The 17,863-nt window shown below is 42.5% G+C and overlaps 1 protein-coding gene across 1 annotated transcript; it reads right to left on the bottom strand.

The window, feature by feature from the left end:
- Positions 1-7,707: 7,707 nt before the first annotated feature.
- Positions 7,708-12,588, bottom strand: LOC130698450 (homeobox protein unplugged-like). The gene is made up of 4 exons (XM_057521098.2): positions 11,926-12,588; positions 11,338-11,864; positions 8,691-9,049; positions 7,708-8,615 (listed from the first exon to the last, which is right to left on the bottom strand). The coding sequence occupies exons 1-4, from the start codon at positions 12,426-12,428 to the stop codon at positions 7,821-7,823; spliced, it is 2,184 nt and encodes a 727-aa protein (XP_057377081.1). The 5' UTR covers positions 12,429-12,588; the 3' UTR covers positions 7,708-7,820.
- Between the last annotated feature and the right edge of the window lie 5,275 nt (positions 12,589-17,863).

Below are 17,863 nucleotides of genomic sequence, written 5' to 3'. Positions count from 1 at the left end.
CATTGCATATAGTCGACAATAGGCCACATAAGCACGACCCGCTCACTCCAGTGCAATCTCTCATTCTATACATACGTAAGTAAGAACAACATGAGGGAGCGATTAACCGCGATTAACTGCACCAGCTGCTCGGACTTTGGGAATAAAAGGCTCAATGGTTGCATCCCCGTTTTTTCCTTTTGTATTCACCTCCTATCGCAGTAAAAACAAAACGATGGCTAAAAATGACCGGCCCCAATTACACGCTGTCTGATCCGCTTCTAACCTCGCCCCATAGACGCGAAGTGGATTGGCAAATAAATTTGAAACGTGTTACGTCCTATTACATAAAGACACGCATCAATGGAGTTGTCGCTCGTTAGACAAGATCACGTGGGGTAAGATGCTGATCAATCAGCTTTATTACTTCTCTTGATTATATGTCTGAAAACTGGAAAGGACAGATGCTTATACACTTCAATAAGCTATAAATTCATAATGGATTCTGTAGAGTGCAGGCCCTCTTCTCTCGGAAGTGTTTAGTAGGCTAGCTTTTTTTTTTAAATCACAGGTTGATCCTTGATACGCAATATCAAACTAGTATATAAAAACTTTGGAGATAAACGTAATCTCTTCACATTTTTCAGGCCAGGACTTTGGTATTGCCACTGTCTCCGCCCCCCTTTCGTGGTTTTTTTTTGTGTAACATTGAAGATTACGTAGATGCAAGACTGGACCCATGAACACATAGACGCAAGCAATCTAAAAAAGCCAACCCATACCAGCTAAAACCGACTCGTTCCGGCAAAGTTTTTCAACATGTCAACTTTTCAATGTGAATATTCATTTTTAGACTTGTTCATCCATGAGACTGTGTAGGCTCTCAGGGTTTCCAAGGAACTCGGACCGAGAATTATTCAAAACTGCGGGTGGAACTTGAAAGGTGCAATACCGTCGAGTGCCATCAAGTATGCTCAACTATATAGACCAGAAAAGATTGCTACGTGCAACAAAATAGGTCCGCGAATAAAGAACAAAGTGCATCGGTCACATTTGGTAAAGGAAGGTTTTCCGTAAACTGCACCAGACACGCGCATGTACATCACGGAGTAGATGTGTAGGGTGCATTTTGTTTTGAGAAGAGACTAGTCCACTAAGAAAAATGTCAAAAAAAAAAACAAAAAAAACATAAAGAGGCAGAAAAAAAAAGGAGTGCGCATTATTGATAGTGCAAAGTAGAGCGTGAACCATCTATGTGCAACATAAAGGAAAAAAAAAAAAAAAAGGATGAAATGAAATTGAAGGCTTTTTTTTTTGTTCCCTTTTGCTCTCCATTGACAGCACATATGCAAAGTTGTAAGCCGCTTTAGCCTTTTTTTTTTATTATTTATATACGTTTTTTTTTCTTTCTCAGTTGAATCTGTTTTCTTCTTTTTTGGCATCTGCCTTATGTTGACTATTTCTTCAGGGTTCAACCGTAAAGCCTGCCAGAAAAAGAACCCCATAAAAGGGTTCGGTCTGCATATACTCAGACTATATGCGTTCACTCCATTAAAACACTGGAAAAGTCTAAAGAGTCAAGACATCTATAAATAATTCAACCGTGTTGACAACAGGCCAAAAAGCAAACAAGAAAAAAAAAAGCATTTCAAATAAAATAAATATCGCCTACTATCCAAAACGAACCTTAACCACATTCAAATGCATCCTACGCGCATAAGGTTTAAAAAAACGAAAAAGGTTATGGCCTTCTACTGTAACCGAGTATTTATGCTGGGTTATGACGATATACACATGGGGATGTTATCGGGCGGTGATGATGTCGTTGGCACCTTTACAGAACGATCATGTCATGGATTACGGTAATGACACATGGCGTGACACGTAGCGACTCAAAAGAATTTTCTCTTCTGACGTAAAAAAACCTTTTACACAGTGGGTGGATTTCATTATCGATTGGTAAAGCCGGAGAGTGATGTTAACACCAAAACGCAATCGAATAAGAGATCACAAAAGGCCGTCTCGACAATCATCTCATTCAACCAACCGCATAGTAGGCGTCTAACGGCGGAATCAAATATTGCATTAGCTTGAAACTACAGGATACGTTTTGGAAAAAGGGAGCGAAGAAAAGGGGATTGAGATGTCATCGTTGTGGCATCAAACTCAGCCGAGATTGGTCTCCGTTACGGTTGTGTGGGTGTCGGAAAAAATAAAAAAAAAATCTACTGCGTATAAGAAAACTACGAACTATGTTCTTCTATTTTGATTTCATGGACGAGAGCAGTGAGACGATTTGGACAAGTCTTTCATTTCACGGCTGACAACTTTGGCTCATTCACCTTCAATGCGTTCGCCTTAGTTAACTGGGACTCGAATACAAGTAAAAGTCTATTAGCCAACAAGCGAACGTAAACGACAACAGCTCAGATTTCAACATTCTTTTTTTTTTGTTTTGTTTACCTTACGTTTTATTAAGCAGAAAACAAGGATAGACATGAGATGACGATGCGAAAAAAAAAAACTGAAATTTTCCCCAGTCTGATAAGAAAAAAAAGGACTTGTAAATAACGGCTGGTAAATGTCAATTTGATGATTGACTTTATCAGGTTAGTATGTGTACATTGAAATGTGTTCATTTACCTGTTACCTTGTAAATAAGAAACGTTCGGGGTATTACATGCGGATTTAGAAATACGCCAGCGCAGCAACACGAATCGAAAACGTAACGCATATTCAAATCAGACAATAAATTAAAAAAAAAAGCGAGCAATCAATGTCGCTCGATAATCAGCTGAGAAGTGGATCAAAAATTGGACCTTGAGGCCAGTAAACATACGTGTATCAAGCATTTTTCTCAGCTTTGATAGCAAACAACTGCGCACGCTACACAGACGGGGGGGGGGGGCATATATTTTGACTGACTCTATAACTAATCCACAGCTATATAGTTGATGGTATTAACATCACGTCGCTCAACGATGACTTAATCTGGGCTCAAATCTCGTTCGACGGGGAAAAACGCGAACGCCGGTCCAGGTGGAATCAGCAGGGGACAGGGGGAATCATTAATAAGAGGGCAAGGCACGTAACCACAACTAGTTCTGTACAAATCGTTTCTTTTTTTTTTGTTTTTTTGGCCCGTCCTACAGCCCCGCCCTCTTCAGTGGGGAGGGTTGCCAAGTAATCTGATTACAACTAGCCAGCAGCTTTGATTAGAGATCAACGACTAAATAGGCTTCCTCTTTTCGTTGCGACTCTCGTCTTGTCTCATGGATTATGTAGTTAGAAAAGCGAGGACTAGAACTATGTAATAGACGGGCTGCACGAACAGCACAAAGTCATCATCTATTGCTGCCGTGTAATCGTAATGAGACATATAGAAAGGTGTAAAGTAAGGCACTCGAGAGAATAAACCCAGAGAATGGGAACGAAATGATCAATGCAAATACGAATTATTTCAATATGAAAGGACATTAAAAAAAGACGGCGAATGCGCCGCTGACATTTTTACTCCTCCACCCCCGCTATCCCGGAAAAGAACAAGTTTCTTGCCGGCCGCATCTGGTAAGTATGCGTATAAGCCGATTATTTTGTTGTTTTTTCTACTCGGCTGAATGAAACAACATTCGACTGTCGATCAGGGACGTACACCACACATGCACCGAAATAAAGAGGATCTGTGAGTTACGTCATAGGACGAGGTTGAATGAATCAATAAGCGAAACGAGACTCGACCCCTACACACAGCCTCCGGGTACTCAAAAGATAAACAAAACAAGATTCCAATCCGGAGCTTCTGGTACAGGCCCAAAACGTCGAAAAAAAAAAAAAAAAAAATTAAAGAGAAATGATTCATTACTCAAAGTGGACCTGAATTTCCTGTGTCGCACGATTGCTCAATTCATCATGTCTATTATGCATCTCACTTTCATCAAAAAAACGCATACACAAAACGACGACCTGCGACCCACTCGTCCCGTTTATGATGACAGACTAATGTCCCGTGCGTGCGTGTAAAAGGCCATCTGTCAACAGACGGCAAGAACAATTAATGCGCTCGCGTTTCGTACGACGCATTCAACCTCCCTGCGTGTGCACGACAATCCTTTTGCCCACTCGGTTTTCTATACGCTCTATGCAAAGCGCCCCAACGACGTCCATTTTGTCTGTAGGTAATTATTATCATCGTCGCTCATGCTCGTTCTCGTTACCCACCCGTCTCCGTTAAAAGCCGCTAAGCTCTCGCTAATTAATTGAGAAAATATGATACACACATCGTCCGTCGAGTGTGTATACTGTGTCGTCGTATCATTTCGCTTTTGTTGCCTATTCGTTTCTCCATTCGGTCCCTTAATAGGCCTTCATATTTTACATCCTCTCTCTCTTGATGGCCTTCTTCGCCTTCATTTCCCGTCGGCATCTATTTTCGTTTTCGTGACTTTGGCTACTTTTGAAAAAGCATCGAGTAAAACTGTCATTAGAAAATGAGAATTCGCCATCCGAAAGACGATAAAAAGGGCCCAATCAAATGATTAATAACTCAATCAAATAAAACAAGAAAATGAACGTCAGGAGACTAGGATGGTAAAAAAAAAAAGGCTGGCCAAGATAGACGGGCATATTGAACGCAGCAATAGAGCAATGGAAGAGACAGAAAGTCTACATCCATAGATCACACAAAAAGGATTGGTCCCCAAAGGCGAAGCAGATAGAGTCGGCGGGCCCCGTTCGTTTAGAGATGATGTATAGATATATATCTACTTCCTCTTTCTTTCTTTTTTTCGATTCTCTTTTATTTTTCGACATAGACTAGCGCAGTAAGTAGCCTATATAACGCTGGTTATCTCTGCTGGCCCCTACTGGCCCAGACAAGGAATGGCTCTCAGCCGCCCACTGTTTTCATCTTTCTTTTTTTTTTTTTAAACAGAGATACATAAACTCCTCCCTAACAACCATCCGGGAAAAACGGCTGGATATCATCCCCACAAAACAAGACCAGGGACACAAGTATATAAACCAACGCAAAAAGGAAAAGATACACGAAAGAAAAAAAAAAAAAAAAAAATAGGCTGGCTACTTATATTACTTTACCGGACGGGTTGCCCACGCTGATGGCTTCCTTTTTACTCATTTCCCTCGACACCGATCGACATCGACCAAAATCGATAAATTCTTCGTTTAGACACTGTTGGATATAGGCTATAAAAGAGATACACCGTTCTTTTCTTTGCAATCTAAACGGCTTTCTTTTTTTTAACTCCTAAATGTATGTAGTCCGAGACAGTGAGCCAAACAATATTCTATTTCAAACGAAATCGATCTATCTCGCCTTTTGAAAAAAAGAAACTGCCCTTCTATAAAAAAAAATCAAGTACTTTTTTTTTTTTTTGGAATAGGCACAACACAAAGCTGAAACGAAGGGAATAATAAGACTCGACTTATCTGAATCCAACGTGTGTCGATGTTGAACTGTTCATCGCCTTTGAGTTGCTACACAGCAAATAGATTCACAAGTGCACGACTTTTGATAACTGCAACTGAAGAAAGATCAACTTTGAATGACGTAAAACATTTGCAAATGTGTAAGAAAAACAGCAGGGGGCGTTATTTGCTCACTCTGCCTCTTAAAACCTAATGAGCCCTTAAGGCTCATCATACGTCATTGAATCTTCGTTTTTCTTTTACCTCGGTTTATGACTTGTAAGAAAAAGTCAAATCAATAAAAATTAACAGATACAAACATCAGGTTTATAACAACTCGAGTGTCGCAGTCAACGATGACTCAACTGAGGCCTTTCAAATCAAGCGGTTAAAAAAAAAAAAGAGAGATGTAGAGTCAGGGTAGGGGAGATTACGAACACACAACAGATGCCACCAATATGTTATTAAACACAACCCATTATATAACTACGTCAAAAGGGAAAGCATACTTTTATAGACTAGCATCTTTCCACTGCATTTTGGGGGGCGCCCTGCTGTGTGACAAGACAACATCGTTTATGCCCTTCGCTTTGTGTCTTTCTATTCTACGAAGGGAAGGTTGATGGGGGGGGGAGGACGGAATAGAACTCCCTATTCCGGATAGACCGGATGAAGAGAGACGTTGGCTGCTGTTCAATGAAAGTTGATATCCCACAAATCCCGTACGGCGGGTGGAGGGGGGGGGGTTTCTGTGGTGGCCCGCAAACTCGATGACGGCCATCCATTTCTTATTCTCTTTTTGAATCGCCGATTTTGCATGTTTTCTCTCGATCCCTTTCGTTCAGCACTGGAAACTTCAACGGAAATCATTTACAGGTAGAACAAATCAAATGAAATTCTTTTTGCGCTGTACTCGAGGGCGGTAGGAGTCCAGTCCCAATAGCCTCTTTTATAGTTGAGCATTGCCTTTTATTTTTTGTTTGTTTCTCTCTTTGGCTGGCTCGTGCAATGCCCGTCTGATGACTCCTCGGGGAATGGCGTTTGAAAGAGCCATTACGTCAAGAGAAAGAGGGGAGGGCGACAACGAGCAGAAAGAGGGGACGTGAGCGGGTGCGGCTTTGACAGTCGCATTATCATGCGACACTCTTCTTCGTTCTACCCTCCTCTTTTACCTCTCTCTTGAAAATAAAAAAAAGGACTCGATAATAGCGAGTTATAGAGACGTCTACAGCCCAATACACAAACAGACGCTAGGCAACAAAGAGACGAGGTTAGTGTGCAGTTGGAATTGGCGGCGCAAAGCCCCCGATGGCTTTCAACTTCATTATTCTCTGCTTTCTGCTCACCAAGTTCCTCTTGTACAAATGCAGGGCGAAACTATCTCTCTCTCTCTCGTCTGTTTATGCACCCGTTTTATTTATAGAAAAAAGATACGTATAGACAATGTATGTTATATACTAGAGTCTATTCGCGATCGGATATCTTTGGGACAGTCCACCCTCCTCAATCAACGGCGGATAATGGCGGCGATAATTCGTCGGAGAAAAAAGGGCATCCGAGCGTGCCGCCCTCCATTTACCGTCGTTGTGGAAAATGAGTTTGGTTATTTGATTGTTTCATTTACATCCAATCTAATTACGTGTGGACACACGTCGCTGTCCTTGTAAACTCGTAAACTCACAACGTCAAATTGATTGGCTCTTTGTGTTTTTGGCTTTTGTGTTTTTGAAATCGATAGAATGAAATGTGAGTTTCGTTTGTTTAATTGTTTCTCATGGCCAGTATTATAATGCGAGGGTGTTTATAGACACGCGATATATTAACAATGACATGTGTTTAAGTAGCAGAGCCATGGCGAAGAGAGGGAAAGAAAAAAAAAAACAGCCAACAAAACACGTCGAAAATGTGGAAAAGAGACGAGACGATTGCAACCGATATAGCACAACAGAGTAGATGAAATCAAAACGAAAAATCATTGAATCAAAAAAAAAAAAAAAAACACCCAACAGCTGAGCACACAGACACACACGCAAACAAAACGGCTATGTTATTGTCATTCATAATACAAAACATTACAAGTACAGGGACGTGGAAAGGAAAGCGATTCAATGACTTTGATTGACATACAAATCCACGGAATAAATCAAAGCTCATTATTTGTTTTTTTTTTTTCAATAAACAACCAAAATGGGAATAAAACAATACAAATGACTATTAAATAAATAAAAAAGAGATGGGCATTGAAAGTCCAAGTAGACAACTATCGTCTGATGGGACACGCGTCGCTGACGATCCGTTTCTCCTCGTCAAACCCCTCCAAAAAAAAAAGAAAAATAAGAATAGAATTCGGGCCTTTCTTAAAATTCAGGAACATGTTCAGGACATTTCCTATTTGAACGTGAGTGCGTGTAAGCCAATCAGACCATGCCACTGAGCGGAGATCGTGACGAATTGCCGGCAGCTGCCGTGACGTGATGCGGGTTGTGCTGATGGTGGTGAAGATGGTGAACGCCTGCAACCTGATTGGTCGACGATATTGAGCCGACGCTGCTGCCGCTACTGCTCGCACTGCTGCTATTATTGTAGAGCGATGCGGCCGCGGCCGCCGCTGCCGCCGCCGCTGCGTGAGTGTAAAACAGAGAGGAGAAAGGCAATTGCTGTTGCGCAGACGCGACGCTCGACGAGGCCGAAGGAGCCGCCATGTTGCCGTTGCTGCTGCTGCTGTTGTTGTTGCCGTTGGCCTGTTGTTGTTGTTGTTGTTGTTGCGGCGATAGCAGCGGCGATGATTGGCTTTTGTTGTTGCTGTAATTCACCTGGCCGTTGTTGCTCGATGAATTGGGCGTCACGCTAGTGGGCGTGGTGGCTCCAATCGCATGGCGAAGATGATGAGCATGAGCCGACGATGAAGACGAACCCGACGATGTCATCGTCGATGACGCGTTCACTGTCGTATTGTTGTTTCCGCTGTTCTCGTGGTAGAGGATGGGCACGCGGACGATGCGCTGGTGGCCGGCAGCCGCGGCTGCTGCCATGTTGGCCGCCATATTGGCCGCTTCCAACTCGGCGGCCAATTGGCGCTTCCATTTGTTGCGCCGATTTTGGAACCAAATTTTCACCTGAGTCTCCGTCAAGCTGAGCGAAGCGGCCAGACCGGCCCGCTCCGAGCTGGACAGGTAGCGCTTCATGTCGAATGTCGACTCGAGTTGAAACACCTTTTATAAACCCAAAAACAAAATGCATTCATTTCCTTTTTGCACATTGAGGATTGAATGATTGAAAATTGTTACCTGACTGCGCGAGAAGACGGTGCGCGTCTTCTTCTTGCGTTTGCTGCTGCTTCCGGCCGAATGGCCCGACCCGCTGCTGCTGTTGTGGTGCTGTTGCTGCTGGCCGCCGGCGTCCGTCGCCGAAGAGGATGAAGATCCCTTACCGCCTTTGCTGCCGTTATTGTTGTTGTTATTGTGATGACGATGGCCGTGTCGGTGGTGATGCAAATGATCGTCCCGCTCTCCGTCAGAATCCGCGGTCGATCCGGTGGCCTCGCAGCAACCATCTTCCATCATCATGTAATGGACGGAATTGTTGTCGTCCGTGTCGTCCACTCCGCCGACGTCGATTTTGCTATCTGCATCTGAGAAATTGTCATCTAAACGGGGGGAACATTGAAATATTTGTCAACGTTTAGCGTTATATGGTAAAGTAAGGAGGGTGGAAGAAGGAGGAGTTCTAAACGTTGTAAGAGGAGTGTCTGAGAAACTTCCTCCACTTTGTTGAATAAAAACTTTGAAGTTAGAGGGGGAAGGTAAAATAGCCACTGATTGTCGGGCTAATTTAAACAAAACGATGATGGAATAAAAAAAAAAAAAGAAAAGAAAAGGGGTGGAAACTTTAGACGGGCGAGGATGAAAGACAAGTCGCTTTTTCTTTTTTCAAAAAAATATAGAAGGAATGCAACAAAAAAAAAAAGGTGAGACGACCCTCACACACTTTCTTCATGGCGCCGCGTATATATTCGGCTTCGTAATCGTGGTCGTCTTTGAACTTCTACAGCACACACACACACACACACACCATTTGAAAAATTCACTTGTCTGTTCAAGAAAAGCCCGTGAGGAAGAAAGGATTTTACTTCTATTTTGAATTTTGTTCAACTTGAAGGTGAAAAGGTTGTCAGCACTTGAAGGGGCTGAGTAGCTATTTGATCTCTATAATTCCGGTCGATGTAATACAACAAGAGTATATCTCTCTTAGCTCTGCATACCAAGTCTAGGTTGCATCGAACAAGCGCACCACTTGACAGACTTCGTTCCAGTTGCCTTAAGCAAGAATCCATCACGAAGCAAATAAATTCGAACTTGAAAACAGGGAGCGACAATAACCAAAGTTTTATACGGTTTTCCTTTTACATAAATAAAAAAGTATGGTGTGAGCGCACATTCCGCAGTTAAACACATGCCACATTTGCATGGCTTCATCGGCGGATAAGTTATTTGTTTTGGGTTATTTAATTGTGCCCACCTTCCTATTTAGTTCGGTAACGCCCCACGTACTCGACTGTACCCCTCTTTTCACTGCGTTCCAGCTACTGTATGAAAAGCTTGATTTTTATTTGGAAAAGAGGGCAAAGTGATGCAGTAAGGCTAGTTTCACGACATGGGAAAGTAAAGAGACGTTTGTTTTTTAAGCCAAACAAACCCCGAAAAATAAAAATCGAGAGCATTAGACAAAAAGGGGGGGAGGGAGAGACACCTGAAGGACTTCGACGTCAATTGTCCCTCTTTTCGTGTGTGTCTTTAATGCCTTTAAAAAAAAAAAAATGTGTTTACTCCCGTATGGAAGTCCTTTGGTGTTGGAAGACGATCCTAAGGCTTACTCACCTCCATTAACTTATTTCTCATTTTTGAAATTCAGATGCGAACGGTCTATTTGCCTCATCAAATAAAATGTTGAACGCAGTACAAAAACATCACCGTCCCTCACGTTAACTGTTTTAAAGCGCTAGTGTGGTTTCCCTCAACTCTCTTTTATGTTAAACTAAATGCCTATCATTCGAAACTGATGTGATTCTATTGCGGCAGCCACTCCCACACACTTTTCATCAAACATATTGTGCGCAATTCATGTAGAGCTTCCGCTCTCCTTCATGTCTCTTACCGTTTAGCCGATGAGTTACATCAATTGTTTCCCCCTCTGTGCTTCAAAAATAATGTGTGACATTTAAAACCAGGCGGAAAGGGTGCGACGTGAAAAAAAAAATGAAGAACCAACTAAAAAGGAAAAAGGAAACAAAAGGCTGCATGAAGAATCAAGTGTCGTGAGACTCACGAGCGCAGAGTTTCAAACTATACACAAGTTATCGTTCTTATTTTTCCCATGACGATCTCAAAAAAAAAAAAATAAAAATAAATAAATAATGCGACCATGGCCCTTTTTTTTTTAGTTCTCATCTTTCAAAACTTTTCTTGCCTTTTTATAAGATAAAAAAATAAAAAAGATTTCCCCTTTTGCTTTTGCTCGAAGCTGCTTTATAGTTGACGCGATTAGCGCTCAACACGCTCGACTTGCCACTAGACGCTGCAACATGTCTACAGCCATTTTTCTATTTGAACGGCTTATGATCGATTGTTTGTGCTCTTGAACGACGCCTACTCGTGTTACAATCAAGAGTGCCATCAACCTGAAACGACACAGACAGAGCCCTTTCCCGTTTTTCGAAACATCAACGACATGACACGGGCCAATGAACCCAAAGTTCTCCTCATACATAATGAACTTGGTCCGTCTCTCTTCAATCGCTCATTTCAATAATCCTGTCAGCTGTTTCTATAAACAAAACGTGACGTTGCTCTTCGATTTAGAAAGAATAGCTTCCCCCTCCACGATTTAAAGAGCCTTATCAATTAGGAAAAAAAAATAAATTGATTTAAGACTGACCATCGTGATTGAAGGAAGCGGAAGAGTTGTGGCACCGGTCAGCGTCGTCGGCATCGTCGCTTCCGCTCGAACGTTTCCGCTTGTTAACGGCAATTGACGGAGTCGATGAGGACGGATGGATTGGCGATTTATTGGCGTGATCCATGGCCGCCATTCCGCTCATGGCCAGATTGTACGCCTTGCCCGTTAGGGACAACGGACTGCTGGACAGCGGTGGACCGTGTTGGTCGTAACGCCAAGATGAGGGCAAGTGGTGATGATGTTCCAGGCTCGCCGGCCCGTCTCGAGAAGTTCCATGGCCAGAGGCCGAAAGAGCCGAACTCTTTAGCGACGTCCAGTAGCTGGAAGCTGCTGCTGCAGCTGCGATTTGCTGCTGGACGCTATGCAAATGTTGCAAGTGTTGGAGATTGCTGGCAAACTCGGCTGGACTTCCAGCCCCGTATGGGAATGGCGATGTACCAGCAGCCGATCCGGCCGACGGATGGTGAGCAGACGGCCGCAGTGACAAGTGCGATAACAGTCCCAAGCTGATCGGATCGAGAGTGAATTACATTTTGAAAATGGGGTTGATTAATTCATTGCACTTACCGAGACCATAAGGACTGATGAGCATCGGGTCCCAGTCCGGCTGTTCCCAGCCAATCTGTCCAGCCGGGAATGGCCGAATTCGAGTTTGAAGAAGAGGAAGACGTTGCAGCGTTTGATCCGTGATGAAGGTGAGCTAAATGTGCCAGCGCGGATGCATTAATGAACGGTGATCCGATCGACGGTGGTTGAATCATGATCCTATCGTTCACAGCCTTTGACGGATGATTGATGTCAGCCGTTGTGTCACTGTTCTCATCTCTTTCGCTCAACCTGGCGTGTTTGCCATCACTCGTCTTTTTCTGCTCTTCCGTCGCCAACAAATTTGAAATGCTGAAATTGGACTTTTTGGTAACGCAGTTTGTTGTTGTGCTAGCCGGCGGGACTTGGAGATGCAATAATGCGGGCAAAGCAGAAGCCGTAGTTGGACTGGCCATCCGGCTATTTGCTGTGTTGCCCACAATTGACTCCATCACCGAAGGCGAATCCATTTGGACTTGACTCATCGTGTATTTTTTTCAGTTCTTAACGTGTCGTTCACGTTGACGTGACTGCAACACACTGCCACTGCTTGTTTCTTTCGTGTGTTTCACGCACAATGTTTTTTCTTTAAGAGTTTTAAACAAATCAGTGAAGAACCACAATCGAACAATGTCCGTTTCACTTGGTAGGTAGACGTCAAGTGACGATCGTTTTTTGCTCGCTAACCCAAGCGGCTGCCAAAGAATGAACAACAACCAAAAAAAAAAAGGAAGAAGAAGATCCGCCAGAGACGGACGATCGACGACTATGTAATAAGCAATGGAGGTGGATGGACAAGTTTCGATGATACGAGGGGTGGGGACGGAAAAAAAAGAAGAAGAACTCTATTGGATAGCAATTTCAGCTGCACTTTGGGAGCGACCGAAAAGGGGGAGGAGGTGAGTTGATTGCCTCCTTGCACATAGCCACACACACACACACTTACTAGCAGATGGGCCAAGAGCAGCCGCTAGACAAAACTGCGCAGATCGCGTTCACGGCGGTTCACCCAGTTTGTTTGTTTTTTTTTTTTTTGGGGGGGGGGCCTTTCTACTTGACGATCGCTTGTTGTGTGTGCGCGCCAGCACCGATCTAGATGCTTTAGAATGAGAAGGGATATGTGTGCTATAGTATCTAGTCAATATCGTGCACGATGATGCCGCAACCGGAACAGATTCTTTCAACCAATCGGGCCACTTGGCGTCGTCCCCCTCTCAATCGGCATTGGTCCAACAAGCAAAAGCCAAACCCTCCTGTTCTCTCTTTTCTCCCTGTTTTTCTTCTTGTTGATTTTTTCTTCCGTTTTCTTTTTTGGAAGGGGGCTGCTCGTTTGCAGTTGCTGCTTCGTTTCGTCTGTGAAATCGCAAACAACGACAAAAACTGATGTCAATCTTGCGGACGGCATTCTCCAGATTTCTCCAATCATCGGCTCCTTTTTCTTCCTTTTCGCGGATCATCGAGCAAAGTGACGAGTACGCTGCGCACTTTTGTCGTTACACAAAGTTTCGTAATTCGTCGCTCTTTCAATACACCCTGGCAATAAACTCAAACGACGCAGTTTGGAGACGCTTTGACGGATCGTTTAACGCAGGCCAATTAGCTTTCGAGTTTGTTAGAGCAACATGACAGCCATCGCAACTTACCTAGACATAATAAAGGGCATTCAATACAGTTTTAACAGGATGGCCTATCCAGTTAAGAGATAGAATGACACAATATGTTAACTTAACCAAGATATTCTTGGCCGATCAAATTGCTGCAATAGCTTTTTAGCAAAGCCCTATCGAAACGTATACATATGTTATAAACTTATATATATAAATACATAGCCTCTAGGAATGGCGCACAATGTGCATCTTGCGATCTTTTTTTTCCTCGTTTCTATTCGTCAGCGCTGATTGGAATGGATGAGCTGTGGTCGGTCGGTAGCCGCTGCCAACGAACAAGAAGAGGCGATCGATTCGATATATAGCCTTGTATAGATACTAACATCACCCACTCGACAGTGAAGCAGCTCACATTAGGATCGATGGCTTTTTGATTAAGAACTTTTTTTTTTTTTTTTTTTTTTGCTTCTTCTTTTGCTGGATCTCTCTCTCTCTTTGTCGCTTCTTTTTACTTTCGTTGTAGACGAACACGACAGCACCAGCATCGTCGGCCATTGGAGAGGGAAAAAGATGAAGATGATTCGATGGATTCACTGAATAGATTTTCAACGATGGCAGCGGATAGAAATGCGTTCGGTCTTTGACGCATGTCGCAGCATGACACAACACAAGTTGGTCGATTGATTCCGAGCCTACGTATTTTTTGATCCATTTTTTTCTTCTACAAAAGGCAACAAAGAAAAAGAAAATGATCTTCGTACAAAACTGAAGAAAAAAATGCCTCTTTCCAAAGATCTCCGGCCGTGAGTCGTTTTTTACATAACATGGATAGCAATCCATTCAAAATAAATGCGAAAAAGATTTGCTGCCTTTTTTTTTTTATTTAGTAGGGCGCACGTTTCAACGTATAAAGATCTCAACCCAAAATCATTTGAAGATGCGGGGGAAAAAAAAGAGGGAAACAACAGGAAAAATCCACGAATAAAAAAGAGAACAGGTTAGAATCGAAAAAAAAAGGTGGGTTGGTGTATACCTTACGAGATAGACTAATATATCAACCAGCCCGACAGTGTACGTCGATCGACAAAAAAAAAAAAGAGAGGCAATCACTTAAATAGAGTGCTGCTGCGTGGAGGTAGATGTATGTACCGTATCTATCCGCAATGTGCTGCTGCTAAAGGCGAGTTTTTGAGCAATCGGTCTAAAATACTTGCCACTGTGTACAGGAAGAACGAGAGATTGAACGTGCATATATAGAAGTACAAACGACGTAGAATCTCAAGTGTCTTTTCAGCCCGATTGCCCCTCTCTCTCTCTCTCTCTCTCTCTCTTTGCATGTGATCATGTGTGGGCTCTTTTCTTTTTTCCACTTCATCCTCAATCTCTTGTTGTCGAGTTGTTGTGTGTCGCCCTATACATTTCGCGTATATACGTCTATAAATACAGTAAATACTCTCTCTCGTTCACGTATTGCCTTTTGATCTCCTTGTTCGCGTCGCTGTGCATTGAACGAAAAGCCCATCATCACGATGATTGGGGCAAAAGGATGGCTGTCCTGATTAAAAGCGTCTCTCCTTTTCGCTCGTTTTCAACATGTCCATTCTCAATGATGACGACTTCTCCACTTTCTTTCACCCCTCCTATATGGTGCGCTCCTCTTCTTTCACTCCGTTTCATTAGCTTGTGTGTGTATACGTTCTGCACGATCGTCGTCAACAATAACGAATCTCTTCGTATTTTCCTCTTTTTTTAATGGAAAAAAAAAAGAGCCTCTTCTTCTCGCTTTTGTGTTGCCGTTTGCTTTTGGCTGTTCAATGGCCAACAACTGGAAACGATGACAGATCGATGATTGCTCTCGGCATCGCAGTCATTGCACAGCGAGCAATGAAAGAAGCGCAGCATTCAATACCCCGAATTGAAAGTAGTACAAGTTTTGTACGATGCCAGTATCAAGCTAGTCAATATTTTCAGTTCCCTTTTCCTCCCGTGATGCATTGCCATGTTTATTTCCTTTTGTCGTTGAAACCGTACAATAAGTTGCACTTTGACCTTACCCCTCAAGCTGAGGCGGCTCTTCTGTGTACCTCACTCATCAAAGACTGAAAAGGTAGTTGAAAAAATACATGGGCAAATCAAAACAATTCTTTTTTTTCCCCTTAATGATGACTACAATTTGCATATGTGCACGATAGGCTAATCGATTTTTGGTTGTTGTAATCGACACTGTCAATGCCGATGACGTTTACAGGAAGAGTCAAGAGAACTCCTATATTTCTGTTGACATGAAAAATCATAGCAATCCCCACTGTATTCATCCTCCACCACCCCCCTAAAAAAAAAACCCTCTTATATAGTTGAATAAAAGGAATATGCAAGGAGAATGACTATACCGTACACGAGATGAAGAGTTTTTAGGGAAGAGTCTCTGGAGGCTGTTGGGGCGTTGTTGATGGCTGTTGCGTGAATAGGTAGATGATGCTGCCGCTGGAAAGAGATTGAGAGGGAACCAAAAGAAGCGGATGATTGGGATGTGATGTTGCCCTGCTATATAAAAAAAAGGAAGAGAGGATCTATCTCCCCTCTTTTTTTCTTTTTTTTTGCTCTATTGTGTACTACCACTAAAGAGGGAGACTTTGGATATTTCCCTTCTTTTTTTTTTTACTTTATTATTACGAGGGAGTTGTTATTTGTTTGGTTTACGTAGTTGGTGTTGTTGCTTCGTACAGGGATGTTTTTGCCTTGATGAAAAGAGTTTACAGTTGAGCACTTCATCGCAGCATTGCTCGTATAAAACTGTGAGATTCACTAGGCCCGGATTTCTGATTCCTCCATCATGTTGCAAGCCTTCTTTCTTCGTCATTACGTATGATAAACAAGAGGAAAAAGAAAAAAAAAAAAAAGAGGATTTACATCTTTAGATAGGTTTATGGTTGGGTTTAGAAAGCGCCCAGAGTTCTTTGCTGATGGGATTCAATTTGTCATCAAACCAAGTCCCAGAATGTAAAACCCCAAAAGTCTTTGGCATTTCGATGCCTTACATTTTGATGTAGAACACAAAACGATGTCTATCGGTATACGGTAAACAGTGGCATTCCGCGTGCACGTCGCAGCAACGTAATCATGTGGATCTAATAACCCTAGTGTATTGCCAAGCCTATTTTGCACTAGGGAAGAAACTAAATAGACTAGACAGTGTAATCTGCCAACATCTCTGGGCTATCATGACCCACACACGCCCATGTGTTTCTTAAGACGATACTAAAAGAATGTGCTTCAACTATGTTTTTACTGTCTGCTGGCTAGTAGACCCTTTTTCTTCATCTCTCTATCTAACTGCTTGCTCTACACACCCTTTCTAGTTGATGATCTCTAGCATGAAAACATTTCCCTAGTTCTTTTTATCTTTTCAAAAAGAGACTTGTCTCTTTTGATGTCGATGACGAAGAGACTCGTTGTCAAACTATTTCATTCAAACTGATGGCTTGCCTGTTGCTAATTGATAGACCGTACACTATGTCGAGCCATCACTAACTTGTCGTGTTTATTACATTGGAAAATGAACAACTCAGGATCAATGGAACGCTAAGTTTCTTACAGCTATTTTTCGTGTGTATCAGCAGTTACCTGACTCGGATGATGAAGTGGACCGCCATTGGCAGGAATAAGCCATGCACTACTTCCATGGCCGTATGAAAGTGAAGCTTTGTAGTTAATGTTATGGCTTTTTCTGGGTTGCTTTCTGTGGGACACTATTACATCTTATGCAACTTGAAATTGTAACTGTGAAATGTCGAGTTGGAACGTTTTGGAAAGTTCTGTGACACGTCACACAAGCGAAATGATACGACAGATATTACGTGCACTTGATACAAAGAGTGGCAGGAAACGACTACTGGACTTACATAAGGTGACAAACGATGATGCCTAAGGTAGGGTATACGTAATCAAAAGAGAGAAGGAAAGGTGAGAAACAAAGAACCTGCGGCGCAAAGGGGGAATGGGTCGGAAAATCAAAATTCTCTTTTTGGAAAATGATCAGAGAAAATTGATTTCAAGGTTCATTCACGTAAAATTTGGCTAGGTCTTTAAAAGATATCGATGTGAATGATAAATGTGGGTGATATCATTATCTCATTAGGCGCGTCATACCCTTAGCGCATCATGAATGAATCAAAATGATAAAACACTTCAAGACAGACGGAATATTAATGGCTTCTGTGAGTTACATGAAACATGGAAATGAAAACATGATTTTCAAAGGTACTTGTAGTGAACCCCTTTATTCGTGTGTAAACAATCATAACAGCTATTAG

This window comes from Daphnia carinata, chromosome 3, assembly GCF_022539665.2.
Source record: "Daphnia carinata strain CSIRO-1 chromosome 3, CSIRO_AGI_Dcar_HiC_V3, whole genome shotgun sequence".
In the NCBI taxonomy this organism is placed as follows: Eukaryota; Metazoa; Arthropoda; class Branchiopoda; order Diplostraca; family Daphniidae; genus Daphnia; species Daphnia carinata.
This window is presented reverse-complemented; position numbering and strand designations above follow the sequence as displayed.